The sequence below is a fragment of the Rhinolophus hipposideros genome, assembly GCF_964194185.1.
Source record: "Rhinolophus hipposideros genome assembly, chromosome: 8".
Classification (NCBI taxonomy): Eukaryota; Metazoa; Chordata; class Mammalia; order Chiroptera; family Rhinolophidae; genus Rhinolophus; species Rhinolophus hipposideros.
The window spans coordinates 91,290,163-91,312,500 of record NC_138054.1 but is presented as its reverse complement, the minus strand read 5'-3'; the positions used below and the strand labels follow the sequence as shown (position 1 = coordinate 91,312,500).

Below are 22,338 nucleotides of genomic sequence, written 5' to 3'. Positions count from 1 at the left end.
CCAATGGCTCAACGGTTACAGTTGACGGCCAACCAGCCACAGCTGACGACCATCTACTACCTGAGCCAGCACCTTTCCACGTGAGGCCGAGAGCCTGGAAATTGCTCATCAAACTGTCAGCAGCAGCCAGTTTTTTCCAAGCATAGAAATTACCTTTGTGTGTTTTAATTCTAGGCGAGGGAAAGACTTGGAAAGTAACTAGCTTTGGTGCATGGGGCTGGGAAGCAGGTGTGCTTTTTCTGGCTCCGAACGCCCCGGCGAGGGGCACCGCAGAAGGGAGGACTTTGTGTTTCTGGGCAGGAGAAGCCTAAAGAGGGACAGTCTGAGCTCCTGGCTGCCGCCTCTGGCAGAAACGACTTGTTCTTGGGGGAGTTTTTGCGGCTCCTGCAGGAAGGAAGACTAGCTGGCCCAGGGGGAGGCGGGAGGGAGCTCGTCAGCCAGGGCCCAGAGGCCCACGACCTGCTCAGGATATGAGGTGCAGGGTGCCCCCCCTTCACTTCCCCTCCTCAAACAAGGTCATCAATGACAAATGAACAAATGATGGCAAAGGGGGATTGGGTAGGATTTGGATGTGTTTCTTCTGACCTTGATGGGGCCATGTCCCTTCTATTTGTAATCTTGGGCTAGAACAACTGACAAATGGCCTGATAGGAAACAAAAGCAAACAATGGACTCACTTGAAAGATACAGTGAATAGAATTTAATTGAATTTTTTTTTTGGTGCAGACATTGATTTGACTCCGTAAGATGTATAGACTAAATCATTAGGGGGATTAATATACATTAAAATGTAGTTTATTATTATGGAACTTTTATTGTGCTTGTAGTTGTGTTTTTAATTATTATTTTAATGACTTTCTGTATTTCAAATTGTGATAAATCTATTTTACTTTTTTTTAAATAAATGGACTATAGTTTTACAAGGTGACGTGCAGAGCTCAGCTGTGGATGAGTATTGTTCCTTTATAAATGAGAACGAACAGATTACAAAGACTGAAAATGAACCGATTTACACACTTAAAAAGCCAATTAATATCTAACCATTAAACACAAATGCTATAGATTAGTCTCACTATCTTATCTATTCTCTGGGCTCCTATTGGATCATGTGGAGATTGACTTTTTAAACCAAAGAAGCAGAGGAAGCTGTAAAAGTGGAGATGCCTGGGACCAATTAAAACCAGGATTTGGGCCATGAGTGGGGAGGGGGCCTGGGGGGTCGTCCCTGGGGCATCTTTCCTGAAACTGTCACTAGCTGGAGGTTGTGTCCGGCTGTCTGTGAGGGAGGAGGCAGAGGCAGGGGCTCTGGTGGGAGGATCGGGGTTTGGGGCTGTTTCTCCAGTGACAAAGGGGGATTTGTGCTGACCTGTCTGCACGGTGTCTTCTGAACCTTCTTGTGATCAAGGGCATGTCCTTGTTACATGCTTGTCAGGGCTTTGTGTACAGTCCTTCCAAATGGAGATCACTTCCCTGACCACTCACCACTCGACTCATCCAAGCTGTGCAAAATGATATGTGCTATTAGGCTCCCGATCATACACCCCCCATTTCCCAGTGCAAGTCTCGTATTTCAAATATTTGATCCCATTCACCATGTGGGGGCTCACACCAGCTTCCTCCCTGGCTGCGTGCTGGTTGGATATTTCTGACTTTGCAAGGTTGTCAGGCAACATGTCTTGACAACCAGAAGCAGGAGAACGTGGATGGGAGGTGTGTGGGCTCTGGAGACACAGGCCTCGGTCTGAAACCTGCCACCATATGGCCTTGGACGGGCTTTCGTTTCTTCTATTTTTGTTCATTCAATAAATATTTATTGAATCTGGGTAAAGCACTGTTCTGTGGGCCGGAGATGCAGCAATGATCAGAATGGAGAAACCTCTACGTTCCAGAGGGGGTGGTAGTAAGGGGCAGAGATGGCCAATCAGAAAGTAGTATGGCCATATGTATATTGCAGAATGTCAGGTGGAAATAAAACAACATGGGTGAGAGGGGCAGGGGTGCGTAAGGGAGTGTTGCTATTTTATACAGCGATTAGGGAAGGCCTTACTGATAAGGGGACACTTGGGCTAAGACCCAAAGGATGTGAGAAAGTGACCTCAGTGGAATTCTGAGAGCAGCGTCTGCCATAGGCAGAGGCCACTGCAATGCAGAGGCCCCGGGGCAGGGGCATGCTGGTGTGTTTGGGGAGCAGTAAGGGAGCCCGGTGGCTGGAACAGAGTGGTAGGGAACGGATCTGAGAGGTAGCGGGCCAGGGCATGCAGCCTGGTAGGCTTGGCTTTGACTTTGAGTGAAGTGGGAGCGCCGGAAAGCATTGCCTTGGCTGGTATGTGGGGAGCAAGAGTGTAGACAGGAGGCCAGATAGGAAGCCAGGGCAATCCTCCAGGTGGGGTGCTGGTGGATTGAACCTAGGGGCCAGCAGGGAAGGTGGGAAAAGGGTTGGAATTTGGACATATTTTGAAGGTAGAGTGATAGGATTTGCTCACAAATAGAATATGAGATGTGTGAAAAGTAGAGGAGACGAGAATGACGCCCAGATGTCTGATTTGAGCCACTGAGTGGGTGGAGCTGTCATCTACCAAGATGGGGAAAACTACAGGAAGAGAAGGGAGGGCGTGTGTGCGTGTGCGTGTGTGTGTGTTTGGGGGGAGGACCAAGAATTCATGTGTGAGACATGAAGTTTACGATGAATAGAGGTATTCACGTGGAGTTACTTGGTATGCAGTTGGATATGTGAACTGGAGTTTAGGGGAGAAGTCAGCTTTGAAAATATCAATTTCGGGGTCGTCAGTATAGCGATGATGTTTACAGCTGTGAATTTTGAGGTGATGGGAGTGAGTGGGCATAGAGAAGAGGTCCAGGGGCTGAGATTTGGAAACACCAATGTTTAGAGGGCAGGATGAGGAGGATGAGGAAGAAGGAGCCCGTGACAGTGAGAACAACAGCCAGAGAAGTAGAAGACCGCAGGAGTGGTGAGTCTTACGTGGTGGCCGAGTGAAGATCGTGTTTCAACAAGGAGGGAGTGACATCAAAAGATGCTGCTAGGGCAAGTGAAATGAGATTTACAGCTGGCTTTGGCAATGTGGAGCTCGCCATTGGTGACCCTGACAAGAGCTGTGGTGATGGGATGGTGGGGGTAAAAATCTGATAGGAATGGGCTGAATCACGGATGAGAGGAGAGAAATTAGAGAGAGCAAGTGTAGATACTCTAAGGGGTGCCTATATAAGGAATGATAAAGTTACTTAATTTGTAAAATTTTTAGTTTCCTGAACTATAAAATGGGACAGTGACTCTACCTACATCGTAGGTTCTTGGGAAGATTAAATGAGATGTTTGTGGAGAGTCAGTGCCTGGCGCCTAGTAAGCACTGACGAACATTTGCTGTTACTGGTCCTAGTGATTGCGGTGTGGGCAGGAGCCTCTGACCGGGTGGGTCTGGATTCCGGGTTGTTTAAGGTAATTTCTGTTACGCTGCCCTCCTAGGGTTAGAAGTAAATCAAAAGTTTGCATCAATTTCCCATTTTCAGCAGTTATGAAGTGTCATCCAAAGATCAGAAAGTCAGAAACCCCACATTGCAGCTAAGTGTGGGCTTATCTGGATGAATGTGCAAGCAAAACACATTGCTTTCCTCATTCCTGTGTTCAGTTTTATTGCCTGCTTTTGCAAAATGGCACATCTCAAGATGAAAGGCACTTTGACCGTGAGAGTCTTTGAAGTATCGATTTTTCTTTTCTGATTATAAAAACACACACTAATTGTAGAAAAAATGGGAAAGTTGAAGAAAATGTACCAAAGAGAGATGTGTCTGAGGCCTCACACCCAAATACAACTGCTGTTAACATTTTAGTAAATTTCCTACCAGTAGTTTTAGGAACTCTTTTAAAACGTACTTGAGATTGTTATACTGTTAAACCGCTTTGTTTCTTGGTTTTCCTCTTCAATATTGTGTGATAAGCATTACATTCTCATGCATATTTTTAATGTCTGTAACATGGAATGTTTGAGTTTCCCACCTAAACTTGTATCGAAGTAAAATGATAATAATAGTTAACCCTCGTATAACAGTTGTGGAGTTCCAGGCTCTGTTTTAAGTACGTTACATATATTAACTCATTTAATCCTCATTACTTCCTTCTGACATAGGTACAGTCATTACCCTGATGTACAGCTCAGGTCCTTAGCACTGAGCTAAATGCAGCCCTTCGTTGAATGTGAGAACCCAAAGGATGAGGGACAAAGACATTCCCTTAGCAGCCAGAGAGGGCTTTAGTGGGCTTGGCGTGCAGCCACCTTCTTCCTGGAACCCCTGTCGTGTTGGGCGTAGAGGTTGGGGACATGTCTGCCACTTCAGCTTTTCAGGAAAACATCCTAACCATTTTGATAACCATAAAAAGCAACAAAAGCCCCTCTGCACCCCTCCCCTCTCCCTCTCTTAGTGGTTGGAGTCCTCTGTTTGCTTATCTGACTCTGTGTCCCGTTTTCCCTCCTGTCACTGCCTCCTAGCTGACACTTTGGTCAGAATTCCTGGGGACAGGAGTCTTCAGATGGACAGAAACAACTGTGCCCTGAGCAGTAATTTCCTAACACTTTGTCCTTGACATCCAAAAATACCTTTCATGTCATGACTTAGAACAGACATGTGGATACATGAGGTGGGCATCTATGATGAAACACCTGGACAGAAGTTTCAGGAAACAGTACTACCTGTGGTGCGTTCTGCTATTTTCCACTCCATTCCATTCAACTCCATTAAAAATATACCAATCTCCACCCTACATTAATACTAAGACTCACTAATGAGCCAGTGGGTTACAACCCACAGTAAGAAATTGCCACCATGGAACACACATTGGTTCAGGACCAAGGACAGCAGCCGAGTTCTTTCCTGTCACAATGTGGTTCCTTATTCTGACTCCTCCTGCCTGCGTTAGATCTTAGTGGTCTTAACGTCTCATGTCACTTTGTAATTTAGGTGCCTAGTCTTCCAAGATCGTAGGCTTCCTGAAAAGAAGGCCCGGGCCTTCTCCATGGCTTATATCCTCCATGTCTGACCCAGATCCCTAAGGAATTTAATGAACTCAAACTGGGGGCACGGCTGGCTGCGGATCCACTGGGATCTACTTCATAGACTGTCGTCACATTGGACAGGGATGGCCTCCTCTTTTGGAATCTCTTTCTTTTTTATACTCTGTTTCCCCGAAAATAAGACCTAGCCGGACCATCAGCTCTAATTCTTCTTTTGGAGCAAAAATTCATATAAGAATCGGTCTTATTTTACTATAATGTAAGACCGGGTCTTGTCTAACATAATATAATATAATACCGGGTCTTACATTAATTTTTGCTCCAAAAGATGCATTAGAGCTGATTATGCAGCTAGGTCTTATTTTTGGGGAAACACGGTAGTACCAGAAAAGGACCATTTCAGCCCTCCTGTTGATATTGCCCTGTGATGACACTTCGAAAAGCAAGCTCCCTTTTAATAAAAGCTTGGCTGTTACATTCAGCCTCATCACATCCCAGTTCTCAGGAAGGTGCATTTGATTGACTGTTTGTTATGCTGCAGCCCATGTTGCTCTTTATACGACACAATATGATCCTTTGGGCTCCTCACCTTTCATCTCGCTGCTTGATGTGATCAAGAAACAGGAGAAGAGGAAGATCTCATGTTTCCTTTTAAAGCAACCTGAGATTCCGAGGGGAGGGCCCACCTGGTCAAGGGAAAAATGACAGAGACTTCCCAATGGTCCGTGTTTTCATGCATCTACCATTTGTAATTAGGGCCTGGTGTGGGACTAGGCTTGTTTTTTGGGGAGCAGGGCCTCTGCACGATTGATGAACGAGGTCTGTGGGTTGGAACCTGGACCTGTTCTCTTTTCCCAAAGTGATTCCTGCTGAAGCAGCACATCAGTGGGCCTTTTGAATTATGTGTCACCCAGGAAGGCTGTGTTCATGCATATGTTAAGGTCTTCTGAGAGCAAGCTCAACTGCTCTTCAAAGCGGGGTAGGACAATTACCTCTAGAAAATTCATGAATTCTCCTCCTGTTTCCTCTTCGATTGCGAAATCTCCGAGCTGGGGTGCCTGCTTGCCATGTGGGATTCATGATCACAGATGTGAGCAAATGGAGGTGGTGACTAAGCTGAACTTCTCGTATGAAGGTGGGTTATGAAATCCAAATAGCATTGAAATCCAAACACCTTCCATCAGTCGTGGTCACTGGTGGCCTATCATCAAGTCCTACTCTGTTAGCTACACAATTAACTTGTTTGTTTGAAGTGCGAATTAAGGATTTGAGGCATTTGCTAATTAATCTTACTTGCTCCCTACGTTAGCCGAAATCCCTGTTTCCTGAATTCAGGCAGTTCTGGAATTGAAGGAAAGATGTTTGTTGACTCTGTTTTCTTCCTACATGCAATCAGCTTCTGTTCTGCCTTTGCACAGATGGAACAAAGTGGCTCTCAAACCCTCCTTCCCCGCTGCATTCTTCCTTAATTCCTCTCTCAGTTTTATAACTTATGGGAGGTGCCTCCTGCTTACTGCTCTTCCAATGGTTCTCTTCCTGGGAGTGCTGAAGCCCTTCTGTGGGAGCAGAGGAGTCTCCCCTTTGCCAGCCTCCTTTGAGTCTCTCTTTGTTTTGTGACTCTCCTCTGGAATGAGTTTCTTTTGTAGATAATGGGATTCCATTATGGGGCGTTAGGGCTGCTCCGGAGGATTGTCGGCTGGGAGAAAAGATAGGAGGTTTTGATCAATGGTTCCTCTTGTATCTTAGATGTGTTAATTTGAAGATGGCTTGCTTCTGTTTTTATTAGTTTTATTGGATTTGGGGTGGGGGAGGGGTTAGGATGAGTGTTGGTGTTTGTTCTGCTAGGAAATGGAGGTGTTCAGAGTAAGGCGTCTCTGCTTTGCTTGGAGGCAGGAAGGGCCTGGAGCGAGGCCAAATGTACATGATGACTCTGTCCCTATAGGCACCAGCGCCTGTCTGCTCCTTTCAAAGCCTTTTCTGACCTCTTTGAATGATTTAAGACCCACTTCCAAAGGGCTCTACTGGTTAATATGTTAGAGCAGAGGTGGGGATTTGTAGCATTGTGGGTTGGGTTATCTATTGGTAGAAAGAGAACACACACACACACACACACACACACACACACACACTCCTGATATAAATTCCTGATTTATTCAGACAAGGATTCAGATTTATCTCAAAGGGAGGTGGCTACACAAAGACCAGGTGGATGCAGGTTATTTTTACATAGCTTGTCCCTCGTCCCTAGTTCTTAATGGGAGTTGGCAGTGTGTGGCTGTCACTGACACTATCTGTGCAGATAAAATCCTGCCAAGGTTGAAAAAGAAGCCAAATTCTTGCAACACTATTTCTGTTTTATATTTAGGTTTATATCACTATTCTAGAAGTACTTATAACAACAATCTGTGCTCTTTTAGGCTCTTCTGACTCTTGAACTGAGTGTGGTAGATCAGCAAGTCTACATCTTACTTGCTCCCTACCTCATCGGGGATAGAGGTGGAGGGCAGGTAGTGCTAAAGCAGAACCAGTGTTCACTTGTCCCTGGACATGGTCTGTCCCTCCCACGTTTTGTATTTGGGGAAGCCTTGGTCCCCATCTTCATGGGAGCCTCTCTCTCAGGCAGCTGTGGCACCCTCAGCGTTTTAACCCATTTGCTTCGGGCTGGCTATGTATGTCCTTTATCCAACGACTGCTGACCTCCCAAAGAAGGAAATGGAAATATAAAAATTCATGGTTAGACTTTTGCTGCTGTTCCTGATGGAGTAACTGGGGCCAGGTTTGTCCTCTTGCCATCAACAATGATAAAACTGGACAAAATACGTGAAATAAAGATTTTCAGGTGTTTCACAATAGTCAAGGCAGGACTGTGGTGCCAAGAGGAGATTGTGGGTCCTGCAATCTCTGTATTTCTGCCTGGAGGCACTCCAAGACTGTGGCTTCAGGGGAGGTACCCCATGCAGACTACAGTCTTCTTGCTGAGTTGAGGAGACCGATATCAGAGCTTGGGGAGTTTGAGATGGCCAGAATTCAGAAGGCAGAATTATCAGAGCGGAGAGGGTCTTGCAGAGAAAGTTCTCCAGAAATCTGCCTGAGGGCCCCTGACAAGTTCTGTTGAAGTGTAAGGGGACACCCCACAAGGTTGGGCTAAAACACCTAAGGTCTATAAGATGAAAAGTTCCCGGAGCTCATACAGGACTGGGGGGTATGCTATGCAATTCCGACCAGCCAGATTGGAGAGCTCTCCTTGAATAAATGGTACATTCAGTCCAGAAGTAAAAAATAATAATAATAGTATGGCTGAAACATGTCTAGAATAAGAGGTGCTGTAGACCCACCCTTCCAAACATCAGAAATAAGTCTTGAGAGGATCATACTGATCTTCAGATACCTGCCAGAGCAAAGCCTAACACTCTTTATTTAAAGAGGTAATGACTGACTATTTCCCAAAGTTGGTAAAAACTATAAAGCCAGTGATTCAAGAAGCTGAACACAAGCAAAATAAATACAAAGAAAACAACAGCAAGACATACCATAATCAAATTGCTTCAAATCAGCGATAAAGAAAAAATCTTAAAATCAACAAAAGGAGGGTAAAAGGGACACATTACAGGCAAGAAAGATACAGATGTCTACAGAATTCTCATCAGAAACCGTGCAAGCCAGAAGACAATGGAATAGAATTTCTTAAGAGCTGAAAGAGGGAAAAAACTGTGCCTAGAATTCCATATTCAGTGAAATGATCTTAAAAAAGTGAAGTAAAGATATTTTCCAACAAACAGGCACACAGACACTTTACACTTATCAGAGAAGTCATGGCTTGGAGACCTGCACTACTATAAGAAATGTTAAAGCAAGTTTCATGTGAAGAAAAATGATACCAGGTGAAAACTCAGAACTCTGCAGAACAATGAGGAGTGCTGAAAATGGTAAATATGTAGGTAAATATATTTTCCTTCACTTTTAATTTATTTAATAGATAATTGTTTAAATCGGTACATGGCAGTCTATAACATATCTAGAAGTAAAATACACAGCAACAAACAATATCAGGACTAACAGAAGCGGCAAAATGGAAATATAATGTTTAAGCCCTTACGATATACGTAAAATGGCATACTATTATTTGAAGGTAGATTCTGTTAAGTTAAAGATACGTAGTATAAATCCTAGAGCAACCGCAAATAAAACAGAGGCAAACCTAATAAGCCAATAGCGGAGATAAAACGGAATACTAAAAAAAACAAAAAAAAAACCAGTTAATTCAATAGAAGGCAAGGAAAGAGAATAAGGGGACAGAGCAAATGGGACGAATAGAAAAGAAATAGTAAATTTAAAATCAACCACATCAATAATTACGCTAAATAGAAACAGTTGAAACATTCGAAGCAAACAGCAGAGAACTTGGAGTAGACAAAGACTTCTTAAATTGGGCAGTAAAGGGGAAAATTATAAACTGGACTTAACCCAAATTAAAAACATCTGCTCTTTGAAATATGACTTTGAGAAAACGAGAAAGTAAGCCAGAGACTGGAGGAAATATTCACAATGCATAAACCCGATGAAGGACTCATATCTAAAAATACAAAAAGAACTATTCCGATTCCACGATAAAAGTACAAACAGCCTAATTAAAAATTAGGCAAAAACTAAAACAGACTTCATGAAAGAAGATATGTAAGTGGTCAATGCACACATGAAAAGAAGGTAAATATCATTAGTCATTAGGGAAAAGCAAGTTGAAACTTCAATGTAATAAACTACAGACCCACTAGAATGGCTAAAATTGAAGAGACCAGCGGTATCAAGTGTTGGTAAATATGTGGAGAAGCTTTCATTCATATACATTCCTAATGGAAATATAAAATAGTGCAACCACTTTGGAAAACAGTCTGGCAGTTGCATATAAAGTTAAACACATACCACGTGACCCAGCCTTTCCAGAACCAGGTTTTCACCAAAGAGAAATGAAAACATAGGTCCACACAAAGATTTGTAAATAAATATTAGTAATAATTTATTCATAACAGCCCCAAACTGGAAACAACATGAATGTTCCTCAACATTTGAATGGATAAACAAATTAGGACATAGCTGCACAATTGGAATTATTCACTGCAGTAAAAAAGAATGGACTGCTACTTATACACACAACATGATGGGTCAATCTCAGAAACATCTTGAGTGAAAGAAGCCAGACTCAAAAAGAATACATACTGTATGATTTCATTTACAGTGGTACCTCGGTTTTTGAACGTCTCCATTGACGAACATTTCAGTTTATGAACACCGTAAACTTTATGGATCTATGGTATCCTTAGATAGTAAAATTCATGCTAAATTTGCAGTTGTAGGGTTGATTTTAAAGGTCTGGAACAGATTAATGCATTTTGCTTACTTTCTATGGGGAAACCGTGCCTCGGTTTTCGAATGTTTCAGAACTTGAACTGTCTTCTGGAACTGATTACATTCGAAAAGTGAGGTTCCATTGTGTATAAAATTCTGGAACAGGCAAAACTAATCTACAATGACAGGAAGCAGATCAGGGCTTGCTCGAGGCTGGAGGGATGAGGTTGGCTGATGGAGAAGGGGCAGGAAGAAACTTTTCATGGTGCTGGGAATGTTTCATATCTTGAGTGGTGACAGATACATAAGCTCATTGTTAACAGTCATTGAACTGTATGTTTAAAATGAGTTGCGTCTTCCTGTATGTAAATTATACCTCAGTGGAGCTGATTAAAAAGCCCAGTGATGTCCTGTGTGCCAGGACTCCACATTCATCACATCATGTGACCCGGCGATGTCACCCCCTGTCTTGGGGGAGGAAATGCCCCACATCCTGCAGCCAGAGGGAGATGGAGGAACTTTTTTCTACTCTTGGAGAAATGCCTTTTATGTTCCCAAAGAGGCAGGTGAGATCTTCTCACAAATTGAAGTGCAGGACACACATTGTTGTGCTGCGGCTTACGCTGCTCTGTGGCCGGCATGTAGGAGACTTGCTGTGGTGTCCTCGCTGGCGTAATTTGCATATTTCCCAGCATTCATGCTCCTTTGCCTTCATATCTTTTCATGCATCCTCCCTGTACTTTTTAGTAAGTTTTCTAGGATGACACTGCAGTAAGGTTGAACGTATCCTCAGGACTGGGGACGATTCTTTTATCAGCCATGGTCCAGTCAGGACGCAGAAACCATTACTGGTTGTTTGAACAGAGAAAATATAATATGAATTGTTGACTAGCAAAAGGCGGTGGACTATTAATAGGGATAAAAGACAATTCTAAGAGCAGCTACTACCTCTAGGCCGAGAAAGAGTAGCGAGTCAATAAACTAAAGAATAGAAGAGGGCCCCACCCCGTAGGCTGAAATTCGGCCGTCAGAGCACAGGCCACCGCGGCCAGCTGGCTGCCACAGGACACAGCACGGGTGGGTCTGCAGACCTGGCTCTCGCTGCTGACAGTGGCCCTGAGCTGCAGCCGGCCAGCAGGAGAGGGAACGTGTCCGAAGGCGCAGCTGGGCTCCTCTGCTTGGCCACTGGGTTCCCGTAACAACGATGATGGTGACAATGGAGGACAGAAAGCAGAGGGGAGGAGTCTGCCTGTCACCACCATCCTGCAGAGTCCCGGCATTGCTCTCTAGTGACAAAGCTTAACATTCTGCCAAGCTGCACAGGAGAAATGGTGACAGGGCCCTGCTTCAGTGTCGCAAAGCAGGACAAAGGGGTGGCATCGGAGCTAAAAGATAATAACTTGGCAGCTGGCACAATATTGAAAGAGAAGTTGGGCAACCTGGAGACCAGCTTCATCAGCAACTGTCATTGGATTAGGGACAGTGAATGTTCAGCTTCACATCTCTCTTCTAAGCGCTGTTGCTCTCAATATATTTATTTCTGGATCCCCTGTATCAGTAACGGTTTAATAATCCACCCCATTTCCAATCGGGAGACGTCAGAGGAAGAGCCCCACTGTCACGTGCCTGCAAGGTCCAAGCAGGTATTATGGATGAAGACAGCCAGCCAGGTGGGGAGGTCGCCACCTGACAGCTCCTGCCCATCTGAGGGAGCAGCTGCTCCGTCAGCTTCACCCAGTGGGTTCTCTGCGGGCATGGGGGCCACAGTTGCCAGACCTGCTTATTTTCCAGGAGACTCTGGAAATGTCTGTCTCCCAGTCTTGAAATACTGACAAACAAACCAAATGGGAACAAGGGCTGTGTGTACATCTGTTGGTAGACTCAGCCTGGGGACGTCCTTTCCTTTGGAGATGTCCTCACCTGCTCCCACTGTGCTCCAGCCAGTTGTTTTGCAAACACCATTCATTTCACCAGGCAATTGTGCTGCAAACCCCATTCATTCCACTTTTGAAAACAATTCAACTTTGTCCCCCCTTTTCCCGTATCCATTGTCACAGTTCAGGTCTCCTACTCTCTTTCCTGAGCTGTAATCATAGTCCCCGACCAGCGGTCTCCTCTCTGCCAGGACACCATCAAAGCCACATTCCTACAGCAAGCTCTTTGTGTGTCTCCCCCATGCTGAAAAGCATTCCACGACCCCCGTGCCCCTTGTGGATAAAACTCCATTCCCCCGGCATTTTGATTCCTCCACAATTGGGAGCCTCCCTACCCTGTCCAGCTGTGGGTTCTGTTGTCTCCCCTGCACTGCAGACTTCCTGTAACCCAAAGCTCAGCAAACACTTTGGCTTTTCCCACTTCCCAGCTTCTGCATATGCCTTTTCCTTTTCCTAATGCCTTTGCCATTTGTCAGCTTGGCAACCTCCTACTCATTCTTCAAGACCCAGTTGAAATGTTAGCTCCTGGGCGCAGCCTGCGCTTGTCTTCTCAGCGTGAGCACATTGTTCGTGCTGCTAATTTAGCACTCCTCGTCTGTTTCGCAGTTGCCGCCATAGGCCTGGATCCTGTCTGTCTTCCCCGCTGTATCTCCCAGGACCATTACTCATATGTCTTTGTATCATTAGGGCCCCACATAGTGCGAGGCATATAGTAGGTGCTCAATAATTCATCGAATGATTGAACCAGTGAGTGGATAATGAAATGAATGAAAGACTGGCGGGCTGGCTTCTTCCCCGAATCTTCCTGTGAACGTTTTGATGATGGCTCACTCTTTCTGCTCTGATTGACACTTTGATGGTCGTGATGATGCTTTACCACGTCTCCATAACGGACAGCCGACTGGGCCAGGCTTCATTTCACAAGATGAGGCTGTTAGGAGTGTATCTTGACTGCTCCTTACCATGAAGTTGTCCAGACCAGACATCCTTGGATGGCTGAGCTCTTAGTCACCACCACCTTCGTACGCGGTACGCGGTCAGAGTTACGCTGTGTATCACATATACATGAAAAGGTGGAAACCACTGTACTACATGCTAGTTGTTTTAGCAAGAGCTGGTCATTTTGAAAGCATGATTTGGGGGTTGGTTTTGACTGGTGGATGGTGTTGGCTTGGCCGTCTGGGCCCTCGGGAAGGACAGCAGTGGATGGGGACAGGGACGTGGAGACATGGGGCATCGCACTGTTGGACCCAGGGTTGGAATGTTTATCTTGAAAGAGAAGACCCACCAGCCTTATATGCATGGGGCGCCCTGGAGAGAGAGCAGGAGAGATATGTCCCTGGGACCCTGGGAGCATTTTGGAATGGCTACTTATTGGTGGAAATCAAGACCCATCATTTTTTGTAAAGTGCAGTGAGTGGCGGGTTTCAAGAAAGTTTGCTTCCATGGTAAACATGTTGGTTAGAAGTCATTAACACGACATTCACACATTCCTAATAAAGTACATAACACAAATCTGGCACCTTTGAAATACCCAGAGGGTATTCAGTACGAGTCTTAAAATCAAGAGCATGGGAAACAAGATATTTTCACTTCTCGTTTGGGAGTGATCTAATTGCCTTTGTGGCTCCAGCAGGTGCCGGGGGACAGCTGTTAGGCGAGTCCTGGCCCACGCACCCCCTCAGCTTTGGTCCCTCACAGAGAAAACCCTCGTGCAGGACGCTCATAGAAAACAAACTTAAAGAAGTATCCCTTGGCTGAAAGATCCATTGTTGTGTGTGTGCAAAATATGAGATATATAGATCACAGTTATTTTTATTACTTAGACTCAGAAGAATACAAAACAAATCCCCTCTCTTATAGTTTGCTGTTTGGTTTAATTTGTCCCAGTGAGGACTAACGTCCCCTTAGGACTGACCCTTCTCTCTGCCTGGCATTGTGCTCATGTCCTGAAGACAGAGTGGGGATGGGCTGTGCCAGGATAGCTGACTGAAGACGATTGAAGGAAAGGGACTCCTGCCCTTTTTCTGAGGGCTGCGTCAGGGACCACGTCGGGGAAGCAGTTTCTCTGGGCTGGACCATTGTGTAGGGTGTCTGCTGCGGGTGGCTGGTCGTGAAAGCAAGCTTGGGCTGAGAGATGGAGGGGAATTCAGCCCCTCTGAGACTCCCACCTCTTCCTGACACATGCAGCCTCCCACACACCAGAGGCAGGACACGGCTCCCCCCGCCCCAAATGGACCCATGGGAGGGAGCCCTGCTTCAGAGGCAGCGTTTGTTGTAGCAGCCCCTTTGTCACGCCGGGGCTCACTGTCAGCCCTGTGGGCGCAGAGGGCTTGGCTGCAGACGGCACGTTGTTTTCTGCAGGCTCTGTGGTATTTATATCGTAGCGCCGTGCTGGCCATGTGGCTGCCACATGTGGTTGTCACGCACTTGAAACACGGCTGCCCCGAACTGCGATGGGCCGTCAGTGGAAAATACACCAGAGTGTGAAAAAGTGGTACAAAAAAGAATGTGAGATAGCTTGTGACTAATTTTTTGTTTAATTAGTGAAACCGTATTTTGAATACATTGGTTTAAAATAGAAAATATGTGGACAAGTAAAATATATACTCAATATTAATTTCTTCTTCTTACATTTTTTTTTTAAATGTAGTTTCTAGCAATGTCACAATCGCGCCCGTGGCTTGTGTTTGTGGCTCACGTTACGTTTCCACTGGGCAGCACTGCCCTGGTGCTGCTGGCCGACCGGAGGCTGCCATCTGAGTGCGGCCTGATTAGCAGGACATCTCTGTCCCTTCACATCGGGCACCAAGCCTTAATGGCAACTGCAGCTTTATCTGTCTACCCCCACAGGTCCCCAACTGGCAGCAGGAGTTGGTGCAGACAGACTGTATCTGTTTGCGTCCTTTAGAGGAGAACTGCATTCTTTCCTTCAACCTCCTCTGTCATTCGTCAGCTTTAGCTACAGGAACCGATTGTGGCTCTAAGTGATGTAGGAACTGAGACTCAGACCCGCCCCGGACTCTGCAAAACTGGGGAGGGTGAACCACTGTAAATGCACATAAATGCTTGCAGCAGACAGCACTGTGTGCTAGGAGCCCAGGAGTGGTGCACCCACTGCCGAGAAGGTTCCAGAAGCTGGATTTCAATGTGGAGTGAGACAGCTGGAAGACTCCCTGGAGTAGACGGGTTATGAACAGGGCCGGGCAGGTCATGTAGGCAGAATCAGGGCACGGGGGCTGAGGTGGGAAAGTGCAGGAGGAGCCAGGTTGGCACAGCGATCGTTCTTACCCACCAGTCCCGGGAGCGGCCCCCACGGGTGACCCCTGAGCCTCGCCTGCCCACAGCTGGCTCACCCCAGATGGGCTTTGCAGGTGTCCATCAGAGCCCATCAGCCTGGGGGCAGGCAGGCCCAGCCCTACCTGGCAGTTGGGGGGTGAGCTGTCTTTGGATGCCTTTGGATGGTGGCGAGGCCCCGCTGCCAGGCACAGCGCCACAGTGGCCGCCAATCCTGCTCTCTCTGCCCTTCACGCTGGGGCTTGATCAGTGCCTCGGGGGGGGCCCACCGCCTCCCTGGTCTGTGGGACCCAATCTGAGGCCAAGTAGCTACAAGGGGCCTCTGGGATGCCCCTGGTTTGTTCCCTTGCCACACAGACGTCATAGCTTGGCGGCAGTCTTTCTATTTGAACATCCAAAGGACAAACTAAACATTTAAAATCTGCAAGCTGGACAGTCTTTGCTTTGGAGCCTGCAGTGAATTCCTTCATCTTGACAGTCGAGTCATTCTTTCCAGCACTGATGCAGGATTTCGGATCCAGGAAGAGGGAGATGCCCGGGAGGCAGGGAGCTGGACGAAGCCTGCTGGGTCAGCGTCCACCTTTGGAGGCCGGGAGGGCTGGCGCTTCCTCCGGGCCGCACCTCGCTTCTTGTCTACACTCTTTTACTGTGGTAAAATACACATAACCTGACATTGACCATTAGGGGCATTTCATGAATTTACAATGTGGGGTAACCTTCACCGCTACCTACTTTTAGACATTTTCATCACCCCAAAAGGAAGCCCTATCCTTATTAGCAGTCACTCCCCATCCCCCTCTGCCTCCAGCCCCTGGCAACAACCAGTTTACCTGTTTCTGTGGACGTGCCTGCTCTGGCCATTCCGTGCAAACAGAATCACACAATATGTGCTCTTTTGTGTCTGGCGTCTTTCACTCAGCGTAATGTTTTCAAGGTTCATCCATGTAGCATGTATGAGAACTTGATTCCTTCTTATGGCTGAACAACATTCTGGTATAAGAATCCACCATGGTTTGTTTATCTGTCCATTTGTTGATGGACACGCGGGCTGCTTCCACCTTTCGGCTTTTGCGCATAATGCTGCTGTGAACATTTGTGTACACGTTCTTGTGTGAGTCCCTGTTTTCACTTCTTTGGGGCACGCTCTCTACCTGTTTGAGCCTCCTGTGAATTTCCTGGGCCAGACTTGAGTGTGAGAGGCATCGAATAAGGGGGGAAGATCGTGCATGCGAGTTAGGAGCCATGGGTCCTGGTTTGGCTCAGCTACAAATGTGCTGACCGTGGGCAAGTCCCTTCTGTTCTCTGTGCCTCAGTTTCCTGCTCTGTAGAAAGGAGACTGACCAGACCTGTGTTTCCATCTGCCTGCTTTGGTGGAGCTTTGGGGAAAGAGGGGGAGGCCGGAGAGTTGGGCTGAAGATCATTCTTTTCAAACCTCTTCCCCTCTTCAGCTAGAGCACCTCTCTTCGTCGTTTTTGTCTGCCTTGTAAGACATTCTAAGCAGTAGGTTTCATAGATATAAGGGATTTTTCCTATCACTGAAGTAGATGAAGCAAATAAGGGTTTTGGGTGGAAATGAGGTTGATCGTGCTGGTAGGAGAGAATCCCACTCATGGATGCTCAGTCTGTCTCCTTCTGGTCCCTGAAGAGAGGTGGGGCAGTGAAATGACTCGGGTCTGTGGGGAGCAGGAGGCTGTTAGCCTGTGTTGGGGACGGCATGACTGTCCACTTGCAGGTTTCTATTTTCTCTATCTGAACACATCATGGCTGTCTAAGAAATTAGGAACCATTCTGCATGGGTTTAGGTTCTGGTTCTACAGAGACTAGTCATGTGACCATGGACAAACTACTTAACAGCTCTGTGCCTCAGTTTCCCTACCTGTAAAATGGGCATGTTTTCTACTTCACAGTTTCTTATGAAGATTAAGCGAGGTTATCTTCCTTAGGGTCCTAGAGGAGTACCTGGCCTGAGACATCACTCTACTACTGTTAGCCATTGTGACGGTAACAATGACATGGATGGCGAAGTCCCTCTTCCCCCCAGGTGACCCCCTTCCGTAGCCTAGCGGACTCTCCTGACTCGCAATTCTGATGGTTCTTTCTTTGCTCCACACTATTCAGCATCTACATATTCTGTGTGGTTCTTTGGCTTGTGCGCCTCTTTCTCACCAACCAGTTCTTAAGCTTTGGGAAGGCAGGGTCCGGCCCATGGCCTGCACGCCTGGTGACGAGGTGGACCAAGACCCAGAGAAGGGAAATGGGCTGGGTGGACTGGAAAGCACTGGGCGACTCAGACATGCCCAGTCCAGTGGGGAGCAGGCGGCAGCATGGTTGCCCAGTAGGAGAGCTCAGCTCTAGGGTCTAGCCAACTTGAACAGGACAGAGTGGGGAGCCTGAGTGTAGGCATTTTGTTTCCTTGGCTCAGAAAGTCTGCTGTTAAGTGGGATGGGTGGTCCACCAAGGGGGCTCTGTTTGGGTGGGCCATGGTTACTTTGGGGGTGGAGGATGGAGAGTCTCCTGCTCAAAGGCTGTTCATAAATCAGTGTGACCTCCGGGGGCCTCAGTAGACGTGTGGTGACCCTGGAGCTGGCTGCAGAGGTGCCCACTCAGCTGACCCTGCCAGAGCGCTTATCTTGAACTATTACATGACTCGTCTCTATCCCCTACTCGACCCTGAGCTCTTTCCAGGCAGGTTTCATAGTGGTCTTGTTCATTGACTCGCACATAGTAGTTGCTCAATAAATATTTGTAGAGTAAATATTGAATGCAGTAAGTGGTTGGGGGAGCTTTTCTAATTGAAGCACAGTAGCAGTGGGGGTCCATACCAGGTTGGGGCGAGGGTTGACTGAGGGATGTTGAGGACGGTCTTCTCTGGGTATCTGGGTCTTTGGAACATTGTGGCAAATCTGGAGGTGCCCGGGACACACTGTGTCCCCATCCTTCTGGGCCAGGAGGGGCCACTTAGTCTCAGCATGATCCTGGGCCAGGGCATAAGTCTCAGGTTTCCAGGTGGCTCAGACTATTTCTCTGGATCCCAAACCTCCGATAATTCAGGTATATGAGCTGATACACATAAGGGGCTCAGTTTATCCATTTACTAACTCCAGCAGATGTCTGCTGTCAGTGTTTTGTGAAACCCAGTGGGCACCAATAGATAAATGGAAGCATTGACTCCAACTAGCTCTGAACAGTCATTGTAAAGTTACCGTACATGGCGGGCAAAGGAGGGTGTGGGGGTGTCGGGGAGCATTGTGAAGGTAAGTGCAGCAGCGCTGGCAGCTTCTGATGAGCCTTTGGTACCTGGACAGGCAGCTCACACCGGGTAGACCTTGTGGTGACAATAATGGCAGGTGTTGCTGTGGGCATTGCTCTACGTATTGCGTGTCATAAGAATTGTCACGCCTTATAACTGCCCCAGGAGGTGGTATTATCTCAGTTTCATAGGAAACTGAGGTCTGGACAGGTTAAGCCATGTGCTCAAGATCTGGTGGGTAATAAGTGGTCAGCCAGCAGTCAAAGCAGGTCTGTTCGCTTCCAAAGAAGTATGTGTTCTCAACTGTGACACTATGTCACCTTCCTACAGCGACTCAGAGTTAGTTAAATCTTTGGTTAAAGGTTTATCCGGGAACTGCTGTGTTTTGCAGCTTTTAAGCTCTTGCTGCCACTGTTTTCAGTAATAAACATATATACAAACACACAGCACACTCAGAACACGCAGAGACACACATTTATGTATGTGGATATGCACATTTGTTTCTGTAAGGCCCATTCTTCCCCCACCCCCCCTCATCCATCCACCTACCAAGCATTTCTCAGGACACTCTTAAATTCTGGAATACAGGATGACATACTTCTTGCCCTTGAGGAGCTCATGGTCCAGCGGGGGATGCTATCCAAGTAAACAAACAATTGGGACGCACAGTGATAAATCCTCCAGGCTGGAGGAAGGTTCCGGGTGCCAGGGGAGCACACAGGATGGGCATCCAGTCCTGTCATCAATAGTTAGCAGGGCTAGCCAAAGCAGCTGACATCCATCTCTCGTGAGACCTTAGGGAAGCGTTTTTTAAGGAGAGGACATAGGATACAAAAAGGCTCTGGGATGAGGGAGAACCACGTGCTGGTCAATCACTGATTGCACCAAACATCGGCAACTCCATGTTTGCCAGAGGTCTCTGCTTCCCAGGTTCCAGACTGAGGTGGCGTGGGCTCCGGGGGACCGGTCACTGGCTACCTCGTGGCAGTGGCTGGTTTCCATGGTTATGTGAGACGCTGATCGCCACCTGGGCCTAAGCATGGCTGGTGTTTTCTAACATGCTCTACTTACCTGGTTTTGGTGATAGTCTCTTCGTTTTCCTCAAGGCCAAATGTAGGGTCTCTGGTCAAAGGTCTCAACTCTATTATGTCCAAGCCCAGTGCTGTCTAACTGCAAAAGAAGGCGGTGAGCCTCTGGGCAGAGGGGCTGCTCCATCCCAAGGAGCGCTCGAGGAACACTGGCTGCAGAGAAAGTTCAGGCCGAGGCCTCTTCTCTGCAGTTTTCTGATAGTCAAGGGCAGCAGCTCCCTGCTGTATCATCACCAAGATCAAGGGAGATGTCTACTAGTGCAACCTTAATTTAACTTACAATCCCTGCCAATTTCGTGTTAGCAGATCTGTTTGGAGCTGGAAGTAATGGGCCATATCATGCCTCAGAGCTGGAGCAATGACTTATGTTGATGTCACCCACTGGCTTTTTATGGAAATTATTAATAAATCAGTAATTCTATCTGCAGTGATGTTGTTGTGTTTATAAATATTTAATTTACCTTCAGGTGCCCACATTTTCTCCATCTTTGCCTTAAACTCTGCTGACATGGCTCTTCTTTCTGAAGCGCCGCTCAATAGATTAAGTTATCAGTAGTGGAAAAGGTTAACTTTCTCTCTCTCTCTCTCTCTCTCTCTGGAATATGCCTTCTTTATCGTTTCTTTTTAATCTTTGTGTGATTTGGCTCAGGGGGTTGGGAATCAAGCTGGGGGAATGCGACGTCTCTTGTGACAATGATGAAAGATTAGTTCAGCTTCAGAAGAAGACAGACTAAACTTTCCAATTATGACCTTGCATGAGTGGAGACCTGTTGTTGGCATGTGTTTTTCCCTCCTTCAAATTAATGACATTTGGAATCTGAAATGGTGTCTGATGTTTTCCTCCCACAGAGAAATATCTTTGTCCTTGCCACCAACTCATCTTTTGAAACCCAATGCTTTGATTATTATGGTATGGCAGGTTGACTGGAATGGGCTTAAAAAAAATCAAAATAGAAACACAGTCCACGTCGAGTATTTTTCCGGCAGAGATGGGGTTCTAGCCTCGCAAAGGAGGACAACAGCTGGGGAACAACAAAATCTTTCTTACCTCTCAGGATCCAACGTGAGCTAATTGTTGTTATTATCTTTTTATTCTTCTGTTTCAGGAAATTGCAGCTTATTTAATAACATTTGAGAAACACGAAGAATGGCTAACCACATCCCCTAAGACAAGGTAATGTCCCAGATCTTGCAGTTTTTCAAATATGTACAGTAAATGGATTGATTTTCATTGAGTTACCTGACCCGGCAGTCAATTCCTGGGCCAGCTGAAAATGCCATGTTGTGTTTGATAACTCGTGACACGGAGGTCTCATTAACTGCCCTAGGACTGTGGTAGTCAATGCAACCAGGCGACTCAAACACAGCGCCGCGGCTGCCACGCATGTTGGAACTTTTAACCTGATCATTCCACACGCAATCCTTCCGCCGGGTGCTCTGATGCCTGGGCGGGTAGGAACTCAGCAGAAGCTGATTTGGGGAAAGTGCCCACCGGCCTCCTGTGGTCTCTAGAAACCTACTTTTGAAAAGGGAAACTACCTGAACTGTCCACTTTCATCTCAATGCATTTTACAAGCTGAAAATCAAGTTATTCTTGATGGTGGTAAGAAGCGCTCCCAGATCAGAAGCAGTGGCTAAGTTTGCAGTTTATTCTACAGTGGCCTTGAGCCCACCAACTGCCACAGGCACTGAACTTCTCTCACCGCTTGGGAATAGAGGGACTGGGTGGACATACAGCTGACTTGTGTTCTGCCAGAGCAAGTGACAGTCTTTCGTGAAGAATGGTGCAGCTGGGATTTAGGGTTTGCCTTAAACGCAGCCTCTTCTTTCCCCCCAGCTCTCAGTTTTTGTCTTTCACACGTTACATTCTAGAGCTTCAGAAATATGTGGCCACTCTCTCCCAATTGCCATAACTTTTCTGTTGGTGGTGACAGGGCCAGGTGTTGATGAGTTTGAAGAGTGTGGCTTACAGGACGACTGGCCTGTGGGTTGGAGTTCAGACGCCGAATGCTCAGCCTATTTCACTGTGGGGAGAAGCAGCAAAATTTCCCGGTTTGTTAACTGGGAACAGGGAAAGGGCTGGGGGTGTGTCCTCTGCCCTGAGGCCATCAGCTGGACCTGTTCATCCGTTCTGAGTCATGGAGGAAACAAGGTCTTGTCCTGTAGGATGCCTACTCATTCTAGAAGGTACTTAAAAGTATTATTTCATTAGGCTTAGGTTTTTACAGGTTAGCTTCCTTTCACAGGTCAGATAGGGGTAAAAACTGCCATCATGGAGGTGGTCAGAAGATACTGAGGAAAGGGAGATCAGTCCTGAGATTCGCATCTTCCAGGTGGGGTAGAGGTTGGTTCTGAGTCTGTTACCTTTCTCCCTGAATCCCTCTGCAGGATGTCCTCAAATC

General features: G+C 46.7%; 1 protein-coding gene across 17 annotated transcripts in view; it reads left to right on the top strand.

Annotated features, from left to right (window-relative positions):
* CAMTA1 (calmodulin binding transcription activator 1) overlaps positions 1–22,338 on the top strand; it is an 807,730-nt gene that overhangs the window by 253,918 nt on the left and 531,474 nt on the right. For all 17 annotated transcript variants that reach the window (XM_081054811.1, XM_081054796.1, XM_081054795.1 and 14 more), the window contains one exon: positions 21,043–21,110. In XM_081054811.1, coding sequence (XP_080910937.1) covers positions 21,043–21,110 — 68 coding nt within the window. The remainder of the gene's footprint in view (positions 1–21,042; positions 21,111–22,338) is intronic.